The following is a 12699-nucleotide window of genomic DNA, read 5'->3' on the forward strand; positions in this document are numbered from 1 at the left end:
CTGAAAAATGAAAGGGTTCTATTCCTGAGCATACTCAAGCGTAAGAGAAAAAAAAAGACTCGATTAGTAAAGTATTTCGGTCGCTATCGTGTTAACAAGAAAAAGGATCCGCACATACAGACACACGGACGTCCAAGACAGAACTTTTTTAAACTGTTTTTTAACTAGTTTAAATAACAAAAATGACATCAAAAATATCATGAACGTTAAAAATAGTGTTTTTTCTTAACCCATTAGTGCATAAAGTTTATTAACGCCTTTTTCATTATGATCACTATAATATATCATCTTTTAGAGTATCTTTAACGATTAAATGACATGAAATATTTAGTTTATGTAAAAGTTCAGATTTTATAGCCCGTCCGATAAATCGGACGTTATGCATGGCGGACACAATTGATGTTAAAAAGAGTTTGAAATAAAAGTACCGATTTTATGAAGAAATTTATTATAAAAAGCAACAGAAAATAAACTTATTTTAATGTACGATGTGATATGCCATGTGGCATTTCGGGTGAAGACCTACATCACATTTCTGACACTGAAATTTACTTTTTCCTCCACATTTGCATTGCACACCGACGTTCAGTACTTATTGGCACCAGCCAATGATCTTTACCGTCGTACCTCATTGTACATAATGGTTTCGCTGGCTTGCGACCTTGATGTGGTGGTGTGCCATGTGACGAAAGTAAGCTTCTTGCTATGAAACGTCTAAAAACAAATAAGGACTCAGTGTCTCTTGTGCAACCATTTTTCCGAGCAAGTAACCAGGCGTTTACTACTGAAACGTCTACTAAATATGCAAATATGGGCCACCACCACTTCTTTATACGCATTCGAGTTCTTAAATTTGCAACAGCCTGGTCGCATTTGTCTACTCCACCCATATACTTATTGTAATTAGAAATAAGTGATGGCTGAGGGACTTGCACTTTGGCTTTTTTTTCATTTGACCAGCGGGTTGCAGATGTAATTTCTAGATTTTCAAAGTTAGTGGCTACTGTGACAACATTATTATCATTCCACCGGCATACGAAGACATCATCAGCTAGTCGGTAATCGTAATAACCTCGCACCTCCTTCTTGAATTTTTTGACGTCTTTGACCGGGCAGTTCTCAGTGCGATTAGCTCTCAAGGTCCCTGTAGCATAATAGCCAAGCTGCTTCAGGTGTCTCATCAGGCTCAAAGACGTAAAATAATTGTCGAAAAACAATTTTATGCCACTGTTAGGCGGAAGTTTGCTCAATGTAATTAGTCTGAGAACAACATCGCCACCTAGTCCAAAATCTTTTTTTTCGGTACTCTTTCCCGTATATAAGCTGAAAGCTACCATATATCCGGTACTTGCACACATTGCCCAGTTTTTGAAACCAAACCTAATTGGCTTTCCACGGATGAACTGTTTTGCGTAGTGCTTTCCGTAATACGGGATCATACTTTCATCTACGCTATAGTGCTCATCCATTCCGTAGTGTTTTTGAAATGATTCACCAAGGCTTTCAATTATAGGACGCAATTTATGCAATCTATCTGTAGATTCACTGAGCTCGCTGTTGTCGTTAAAATGTACATGTTGAAGAATCAATTCAAACCGATTGCATCTAATGTTATCTTGTAGAATTGTAGGCACGTCATTATCTTTGCAAAAATACAATCGTTTCTTTGGTAACTTGACGTAACCTGACAATAGCATCGCTCCTAAGATAACGTAGATCTCGTCTTCCGTTGCCATCAGAGGTTTATTTTTTTGCAAAGCGTACAGGTTTGTTTGTTTGACGATATGCTTGATAAGATTACTGTGAAAAAATAATTTGAAGTAGTCCAGAGGATTTTGACATCTTTTACTTTCATCTGATGGTGGCTGTAAACGATATTCAGTACAAATAAAAACGGGTTTGTCTTTTTTCCAATGTGTAGATTTTTTCTTTTTAGTTGGGGGTGCAGAACTTGAAGACTTGTTATGGGAAATGAAAGTAGAAAGGGGCTGCTCGTCTTCACTATCGCTACTTGATAAAGAGTGATCATTCGACGATTGCCGCGTATTTGAACAAAGAGCTGTAGACGTTGATGGAGAACAAAAATTGCTATCACCTCGAAAACGTCGCAATTCGCAGTTAGCTTGCAGCAGTCGTCGTCCTAAGTGATTTAGGTTCGCACCATGCTCGTCATCGGATTTGTCACTGTCTTCGTCAGTGACTTGATCGGCATTCTCGATGGGGGGCTCAACGTAAATTATATTTTCTGTATGATCATCATCCTCCTCACACTCCAAAGCAGATAATATTTCATGAACTTGTAACCTGTAACAATTCAAGAAAACACCACATGCAGTGCCCACCATGCATAACGTGCGATAAATCGGACGGTACGAAATACGCAAGCATAGTATTCAAAATGACAGTGACTACGTGCAAATTACATTGAAAATAAATAGTTGAATAGTTTAGCAATCAAAATATCCATTTATCACCCATAACACTAAACAAAATATAATAAAAACACAAAATAATCTTACCTTCGTCGCGAAGAATTTTGACCGCGTGCCGCCATTTTGCGAATTGACAGCTGTCACGCATGCGCGTTAATATATTTTATAACAACAGTGTTGCCACGTTTGAAAATATATTCAACTACTATTTTAAAAAGATAAATCTTGAGTAAAATATATAATACTCCTAAAATAACGATTTTATTGACGTCCGATTTATCGAACGTTATGCTCTAATGGGTTAATATGTGTGTGTATGTATTATCTTACAAGTGCAATGTATGATACATAAAGACATTTTAAGTTTGAAAAATCAGATGTTTTGCGCGAAGTGACAGTAGTACCCAACCCACCTCAACGCTTCGCTTATGAGGCGTGCAAAACATAATTTAACAACGCTTTAGATTAATTATCCCAAACAAATTTCGGATAAGAAAGCTTTGAACATAGAAAATATTGATTCTTAATTTTTCAGATCGATCTGAAAAAACGTCAGATGCCTTCTACAATTCCCGATTTAATTATTAAGGTTATGAATTCAGAACGCACATCTTTTCTCATCATTTCACAATAATAAAAGTAAGCATTTTGGTATGCGCAGAAATTATAAATCCCTATTTAGGACGTCATGATTTTTATAACTATATATTTATATATTTATATATATTTATATAACTATAACTATAACCGCTCGTGTTTCATCTTAAAGCTATTAGTCAGAGGCGCCAAATATAAAATGATATGACATTTGACTTGAGACTTTGATAACTTTCAATGCTAAAAAATACGCTAGTGCAACCCAATTCGCTGTCACCGTTACTTTTACTGTTAAATTTGACATTAACCTTAACTAAAATATGGGTCCACCAAGCCTAAGTATATGTGGGAAACACGCTACCGGAAATAAGATGTGAATTAAGAATCTGCATTCAGACAAGCATAGGTATCCGTAGTGAGGCCATCTTATCCGTCATTTTACGAATTTCAGATAATAATATACTATTCTTGTCTTATTAAAGGTACATTTACAATTTTTTACGAAATTATCAATTAAATATTAACTATATTCAAATAGTTATAAAAACTTTAATTAATAAAAACATAGAAGACTATGATTGAATGAAATGGATTTTTGAGTGTGGTGGTGGTGGTGGTTACACAAATATTGTTGTATTGGTTGTGTGATCAACATTTTACAGATTTTAAAACTTATTGAACCAAATGTGTTATTAGATTTCTGCCTAAAAAATTACCATATCTATGAGTCTAAACTAATTTTATCTTAAGGATTTTTATGATTCATATACAATTCAAAACTTAGGGTCTCTTAAATAAAACAACAATTTCCCAAAAATAAATATATTTATTAAAAACAATACATTTCAATTATTAAGTACAATCAACGCGTTTCACTTTGATACATCTTCTGGAGATACTCCTGTAGTTCCATTTCTTGTGCGCAGCTCAGTATGAGGTCATCTATCAGCTGCTCGGAAACTCTGGAAAATAAAATGATAATGTGAAAATAAATACAAAAAACAATCATCTTAATAAAACATTTTTTTTACAAAACAAGAAAAAACGTAATGAACTCATAATTCTCCCGGTTTTACCAGTTTATCACTTTCTAGAGTTGTTCCACAGCACAGTTATTATATTTTACAGGATTTTACCAGTTTATTACCTTCCAGAGCTGTTCCACACCACAGTTATCATCTCTGGAGCTGATGAACATATTCTGCACGAAGATGGTAACGCCAGACAGGATTATACCAGTTTATCACTTTCTAGAGTTGTTCCACAGCACAGTTATTATATTTTACAGGATTTTACCAGTTTATTACCTTCCAGAGCTGTTCCACACCACAGTTATCATCTCTGGAGCTGATGAACATATTCTGCACGAAGATGGTTACGCCAGATAATATTTTACCAGTTTATCACTTTCTAGAGTTGTTCCACAGCACAGTTATTATATTTTACAGGATTTTACCAGTTTATTACCTTCCAGAGCTGTTCCACACCACAGTTATCATCTCTGGAGCTGATGAACATATTCTGCACGAAGATGATAACGCCAGACAGGATTTTACCAGTTTATCACTTTCTAGAGTTGTTCCACAGCACAGTTATTATATTTTACAGGATTATACCAGTTTATAACCTTCCTGAGCTGCTCCACACCACAGTTATCATTTCTGGAGCTGATGAACATATTCTGCACGAAGATGGTAACGCCAGACAGGATTTTACCAGTTTATCACTTTCTAGAGTTGTTCAACAGCACAGTTATTATATTTTACAGGATTTTACCAGTTTATTACCTTCCAGAGCTGTTCCACACCACAGTTATCATCTCTGGAGCTGATGAACATATTCTGCACGAAGATGGTAACGCCAGACAGGATTTTACCAGTTTATCACTTTCTAGAGTTGTTCCACAGCACAGTTATTATATTTTACAGGATTTTACCAGTTTATTACCTTCCAGAGCTGTTCCACACAATAGTTATCATCTCTGGAGCTGACGAACATATTCTGCACGAAGATGGTAACGCCAGACAGGATTTTACCAGTTTATCACTTTCTAGAGTTGTTCCACAGCACAGTTATTATATTTTACAGGATTTTACCAGTTTATTACCTTCCAGAGCTGTTCCACACCACAGTTATCATCTCTGGAGCTGATGAACATATTCTGCACGAAGATGGTAACGCCAGACAGGATTTTACCAGTTTATCACTTTCTAGAGTTGTTCCACAGCACAGTTATTATATTTTACAGGATTTTACCAGTTTATTACCTTCCAGAGCTGTTCCACACCACAGTTATCATCTCTGGAACTGATGAACATATTCTGCACGAAGATGGTAACGCCGGACAGGATTTTACCAGTTTATCACTTTCTAGAGTTGTTCCACAGCACAGTTATTATATTTTACAGGATTTTACCAGTTTATTACCTTCCAGAGCTGTTCCACACAATAGTTATAATCTCTGGAGCTGATGAACATATTCTGCACGAAGATGGTAACGCCAGACAGGATTTTACCAGTTTTTCACTTTCTAGAGTTGTTCTACAGCACAGTTGTTATATTTTACAGGATTTTACCAGTTTATTACCTTCCAGAGCTGTTCCACACCACTGTAATCATCTCTGGAGCTGATGAACATATTCTGCACGAAAATGGTAACGCCAGACAGGATTTTACCAGTTTATCACTTTCTAGAGTTGTTCCACAGCACAGTTATTATATTTTACAGGATTTTACCAGTTTATAACCTTCCTGAGCTGCTCCACACCACAGTTATCATTTCTGGAGCTGATGAACATATTCTGCACGAAGATGGTAACGCCAGACAGGATTTTACCAGTTTATCACTTTCTAGAGTTGTTCCACAGCACAGTTATTATATTTTACAGGATTTTACCAGTTTATTACCTTCCAGAGCTGTTCCACACCACAGTTATCATCTCTGGAACTGATGAACATATTCTGCACGAAGATGGTAACGCCGGACAGGATTTTACCAGTTTATCACTTTCTAGAGTTGTTCCACAGCACAGTTATTATATTTTACAGGATTTTACCAGTTTATTACCTTCCAGAGCTGTTCCACACAATAGTTATAATCTCTGGAGCTGATGAACATATTCTGCACGAAGATGGTAACGCCAGACAGGATTTTACCAGTTTTTCACTTTCTAGAGTTGTTCCACAGCACAGTTGTTATATTTTACAGGATTTTACCAGTTTATTACCTTCCAGAGCTGTTCCACACCACTGTAATCATCTCTGGAGCTGATGAACATATTCTGCACGAAGATGGTAACGCCAGACAGGATTTTACCAGTTTATCACTTTCTAGAGTTGTTCCACAGCACAGTTATTATATTTTACAGGATTTTACCAGTTTATAACCTTCCTGAGCTGCTCCACACCACAGTTATCATTTCTGGAGCTGATGAACATATTCTGCACGAAGATGGTAACGCCAGACAGGATTTTACCAGTTTATCACTTTCTAGAGTTGTTCCACAGCACAGTTATTATATTTTACAGGATTTTACCAGTTTATAACCTTCCTGAGCTGCTCCACACCACAGTTATCATTTCTGGAGCTGATGAACATATTCTGCACGAAGATGGTAACGCCAGACAGGATTTTACCAGTTTATCACTTTCTAGAGTTGTTCCACAGCACAGTTATTATATTTTACAGGATTTTACCAGTTTATTACCTTCCAGAGCTGTTCCACACCACAGTTATCATCTCTGGAACTGATGAACATATTCTGCACGAAGATGGTAACGCCGGACAGGATTTTACCAGTTTATCACTTTCTAGAGTTGTTCCACAGCACAGTTATTATATTTTACAGGATTTTACCAGTTTATTACCTTCCAGAGCTGTTCCACACAATAGTTATAATCTCTGGAGCTGATGAACATATTCTGCACGAAGATGGTAACGCCAGACAGGATTTTACCAGTTTTTCACTTTCTAGAGTTGTTCCACAGCACAGTTGTTATATTTTACAGGATTTTACCAGTTTATTACCTTCCAGAGCTGTTCCACACCACTGTAATCATCTCTGGAGCTGATGAACATATTCTGCACGAAGATGGTAACGCCAGACAGGATTTTACCAGTTTATCACTTTCTAGAGTTGTTCCACAGCACAGTTATTATATTTTACAGGATTTTACCAGTTTATAACCTTCCTGAGCTGCTCCACACCACAGTTATCATTTCTGGAGCTGATGAACATATTCTGCACGAAGATGGTAACGCCAGACAGGATTTTACCAGTTTATCACTTTCTAGAGTTGTTCCACAGCACAGTTATTATATTTTACAGGATTTTACCAGTTTATTACCTTCCAGAGCTGTTCCAAACCACAGTTATCATCTCTGGAGCTGATGAACATATTCTGCACGAAGATGGTAACGCCAGACAGGATTTTACCAGTTTATCACTTTCTAGAGTTGTTCCACAGCACAGTTATTATATTTTACAGGATTTTACCAGTTTATTACCTTCCAGAGCTGTTCCACACCACAGTTATCATCTCTGGAGCTGATGAACATATTCTGCACGAAGATGGTAACGCCAGACAGGATTTTACCAGTTTATCACTTTCTAGAGTTGTTCCACAGCACAGTTATTATATTTTACAGGATTTTACCAGTTTATTACCTTCCAGAGCTGTTCCACACCACAGTTATCATCTCTGGAGCTGATGAACATATTCTGCACGAAGATGGTAACGCCAGACAGGATTTTACCAGTTTATCACTTTCTAGAGTTGTTCCACAGCACAGTTATTATATTTTACAGGATTGTACCAGTTTATTACCTTCCAGAGCTGTTCCACACCACAGTTATCATCTCTGGAGCTGATGAACATATTCCGCACGAAGATGGTAACGCCAGACAGGATTTTACCAGTTCATCACTTTCTAGAGTTGTTCCACAGCACAGTTATTATATTTTTTTTTTTTTTTTTTTTTTTTTTATATAGGAATAGCCAGGCATTTGACTGCACCATTACCTGATGGTAAGTAGTGATGCAGTCTATGAAGGGGCATGCCTGCCTAGATAGAGCCTATTCACTCTTGCCTTGAATGAGTTTAAGTTATATTTATCTGGGAAGACGGAAGCGGGTAGGGCGTTCCAATCCCTTGCAGTTAAGTTGATGAACGATTTCTGATAACGTTTTGTGCGGATAAATGGTACGTCAACTACGAAGGGATGGAAGCCGGCGGCACGTCTAGATGTTCGATGGTGAAACGGTGAAGATGGAATGAGAGCGTGAAGTTCAGCTGAACATTCACCAAAGTGCAAGCGGTAGAAAACTGAAAGACACGCAATCTTACGTCTGTGATCAAGACTAAGAAGTTTACTCTTGGTCAATTTCGAGTCAGCTATCAGCCTAACAGCTCGTCTTTCCATCGAATCCAATGCTCCCAGATGCGTCTTCGCAGACCCAGCCCATAAATGGCTGCAGTACTCCACACACGATCGAACTTGTGCTTGGTATAGTCTTAGAAGAATACATAAATTTTACAGGATTTTACCAGTTTATTACCTTCCAGAGCTGTTCCACACAATAGTTATCATCTCTGGAGCTGACGAACATATTCTGCACGAAGATGGTAACGCCAGACAGGATTTTACCAGTTTATCACTTTCTAGAGTTGTTCCACAGCACAGTTATTATATTTTACAGGATTTTACCAGTTTATTACCTTCCAGAGCTGTTCCACACCACAGTTATCATCTCTGGAGCTGATGAACATATTCTGCACGAAGATGGTGACGCCAGACAGGATTTTACCAGTTTATCACTTTCTAGAGTTGTTCCACAGCACAGTTATTATATTTTACAGGATTTTACCAGTTTATTACCTTCCAGAGCTGTTCCACACCACAGTTATCATCTCTGGAACTGATGAACATATTCTGCACGAAGATGGTAACGCCGGACAGGATTTTACCAGTTTATCACTTTCTAGAGTTGTTCCACAGCACAGTTATTATATTTTACAGGATTTTACCAGTTTATTACCTTCCAGAGCTGTTCCACACAATAGTTATAATCTCTGGAGCTGATGAACATATTCTGCACGAAGATGGTAACGCCAGACAGGATTTTACCAGTTTATCACTTTCTAGAGTTGTTCCACAGCACAGTTGTTATATTTTACAGGATTTTACCAGTTTATTACCTTCCAGAGCTGTTCCACACCACTGTTATCATCTCTGGAGCTGATGAACATATTCTGCACGAAGATGGTAACGCCAGACAGGATTTTACCAGTTTATCACTTTCTAGAGTTGTTCCACAGCACAGTTATTATATTTTACAGGATTTTACCAGTTTATAACCTTCCTGAGCTGCTCCACACCACAGTTATCATTTCTGGAGCTGATGAACATATTCTGCACGAAGATGGTAACGCCAGACAGGATTTTACCAGTTTATCACTTTCTAGAGTTGTTCAACAGCACAGTTATTATATTTTACAGGATTTTACCAGTTTATTACCTTCCAGAGCTGTTCCACACCACAGTTATCATCTCTGGAGCTGATGAACATATTCTGCACGAAGATGGTAACGCCAGACAGGATTTTACCAGTTTATCACTTTCTAGAGTTGTTCCACAGCACAGTTATTATATTTTACAGGATTTTACCAGTTTATTACCTTCCAGAGCTGTTCCACACCACAGTTATCATCTCTGGAGCTGATGAACATATTCTGCACGAAGATGGTAACGCCAGACAGGATTTTACCAGTTTATCACTTTCTAGAGTTGTTCCACAGCACAGTTATTATATTTTACAGGATTTTACCAGTTTATTACCTTCCAGAGCTGTTCCACACCACAGTTATCATCTCTGGAGCTGATGAACATATTCTGCACGAAGATGGTAACGCCAGACAGGATTTTACCAGTTTATCACTTTCTAGAGTTGTTCCACAGCACAGTTATTATATTTTACAGGATTTTACCAGTTTATTACCTTCCAGAGCTGTTTCACACCACAGTTATCATCTCTGGAGCTGATGAACATATTCTGCACGAAGATGGTAACGCCAGACAGGATTTTACCAGTTTATCACTTTCTAGAGTTGTTCCACAGCACAGTTATTATATTTTACAGGATTTTACCAGTTTATTACCTTCCAGAGCTGTTCCACACCACAGTTATCATCTCTGGAGCTGATGAACATATTCTGCACGAAGATGGTAACGCCAGACAGGATTTTACCAGTTTATCACTTTCTAGAGTTGTTCCACAGCACAGTTATTATATTTTACAGGATTTTACCAGTTTATTACCTTCCAGAGCTGTTCCACACCACAGTTATCATCTCTGGAGCTGATGAACATATTCTGCACGAAGATGGTAACGCCAGACAGGATTTTACCAGTTTATCACTTTCTAGAGTTGTTCCACAGCACAGTTATTATATTTTACAGGATTTTACCAGTTTACTACCTTCCAGAGCTGTTCCACACAATAGTTATCATCTCTGGAGCTGATGAACATATTCTGCACGAAGATGGTAACGCCAGACAGGATTTTACCAGTTTATCACTTTCTAGAGTTGTTCCACAGCACAGTTATTATATTTTACAGGATTTTACCAGTTTATTACCTTCCAGAGCTCTTCCACACCACAGTTATCATCTCTGGAGCTGATGAACATATTCTGCACGAAGATGGTAACGCCAGACAGGATTTTACCAGTTTATCACTTTCTAGAGTTGTTCCACAGCACAGTTATTATATTTTACAGGATTTTACCAGTTTATTACCTTCCAGAGCTGTTCCACACCACAGTTATCATCTCTGGAACTGATGAACATATTCTGCACGAAGATGGTAACGCCGGACAGGATTTTACCAGTTTATCACTTTCTAGAGTTGTTCCACAGCACAGTTATTATATTTTACAGGATTTTACCAGTTTATTACCTTCCAGAGCTGTTCCACACAATAGTTATAATCTCTGGAGCTGATGAACATATTCTGCACGAAGATGGTAACGCCAGACAGGATTTTACCAGTTTTTCACTTTCTAGAGTTGTTCCACAGCACAGTTGTTATATTTTACAGGATTTTACCAGTTTATTACCTTCCAGAGCTGTTCCACACCACTGTAATCATCTCTGGAGCTGATGAACATATTCTGCACGAAGATGGTAACGCCAGACAGGATTTTACCAGTTTATCACTTTCTAGAGTTGTTCCACAGCACAGTTATTATATTTTACAGGATTTTACCAGTTTATAACCTTCCTGAGCTGCTCCACACCACAGTTATCATTTCTGGAGCTGATGAACATATTCTGCACGAAGATGGTAACGCCAGACAGGATTTTACCAGTTTATCACTTTCTAGAGTTGTTCCACAGCACAGTTATTATATTTTACAGGATTTTACCAGTTTATTACCTTCCAGAGCTGTTCCAAACCACAGTTATCATCTCTGGAGCTGATGAACATATTCTGCACGAAGATGGTAACGCCAGACAGGATTTTACCAGTTTATCACTTTCTAGAGTTGTTCCACAGCACAGTTATTATATTTTACAGGATTTTACCAGTTTATTACCTTCCAGAGCTGTTCCACACAATAGTTATAATCTCTGGAGCTGATGAACATATTCTGCACGAAGATGGTAACGCCAGACAGGATTTTACCAGTTTTTCACTTTCTAGAGTTGTTCCACAGCACAGTTGTTATATTTTACAGGATTTTACCAGTTTATTACCTTCCAGAGCTGTTCCACACCACAGTTATCATCTCTGGAGCTGATGAACATATTCTGCACGAAGATGGTAACGCCAGACAGGATTTTACCAGTTTATCACTTTCTAGAGTTGTTCCACAGCACAGTTATTATATTTTACAGGATTTTACCAGTTTATTACCTTCCAGAGCTGTTCCAAACCACAGTTATCATCTCTGGAGCTGATGAACATATTCTGCACGAAGATGGTAACGCCAGACAGGATTTTACCAGTTTATCACTTTCTAGAGTTGTTCCACAGCACAGTTATTATATTTTACAGGATTTTACCAGTTTATAACCTTCCTGAGCTGCTCCACACCACAGTTATCATTTCTGGAGCTGATGAACATATTCTGCACGAAGATGGTAACGCCAGACAGGATTTTACCAGTTTATCACTTTCTAGAGTTGTTCCACAGCACAGTTATTATATTTTACAGGATTTTACCAGTTTATTACCTTCCAGAGCTGTTCCAAACCACAGTTATCATCTCTGGAGCTGATGAACATATTCTGCACGAAGATGGTAACGCCAGACAGGATTTTACCAGTTTATCACTTTCTAGAGTTGTTCCACAGCACAGTTATTATATTTTACAGGATTTTACCAGTTTATTACCTTCCAGAGCTGTTCCACACAATAGTTATAATCTCTGGAGCTGATGAACATATTCTGCACGAAGATGGTAACGCCAGACAGGATTTTACCAGTTTTTCACTTTCTAGAGTTGTTCCACAGCACAGTTGTTATATTTTACAGGATTTTACCAGTTTATTACCTTCCAGAGCTGTTCCACACCACAGTTATCATCTCTGGAGCTGATGAACATATTCTGCACGAAGATGGTAACGCCAGACAGGATTTTACCAGTTTATCACTTTCTAGAGTT

The 12699-nt window shown here is 37.8% G+C and overlaps 1 protein-coding gene across 1 annotated transcript in view; it reads right to left on the minus strand.

Annotated features, from left to right (window-relative positions):
• Positions 1 to 3835: 3835 nt before the first annotated feature.
• LOC149903184 (uncharacterized) overlaps positions 3836 to 12699 on the minus strand; it is a 64663-nt gene continuing 55799 nt past the window's right edge. Inside the window, exon 19 of the mRNA XM_090108992.1 lies at positions 3836 to 3991. Within this exon, the coding sequence (XP_089965118.1) occupies positions 3892 to 3991 (100 nt within the window). The 3' untranslated portion in view covers positions 3836 to 3891. The remainder of the gene's footprint in view (positions 3992 to 12699) is intronic.

This window comes from Colias eurytheme, chromosome 13 (assembly GCF_061535395.1).
Source record: "Colias eurytheme isolate Ceu_HAF_F1 chromosome 13, ilColEury1 Martin Lab GWU primary, whole genome shotgun sequence".
Lineage (NCBI taxonomy): Eukaryota > Metazoa > Arthropoda > Insecta > Lepidoptera > Pieridae > Colias > Colias eurytheme.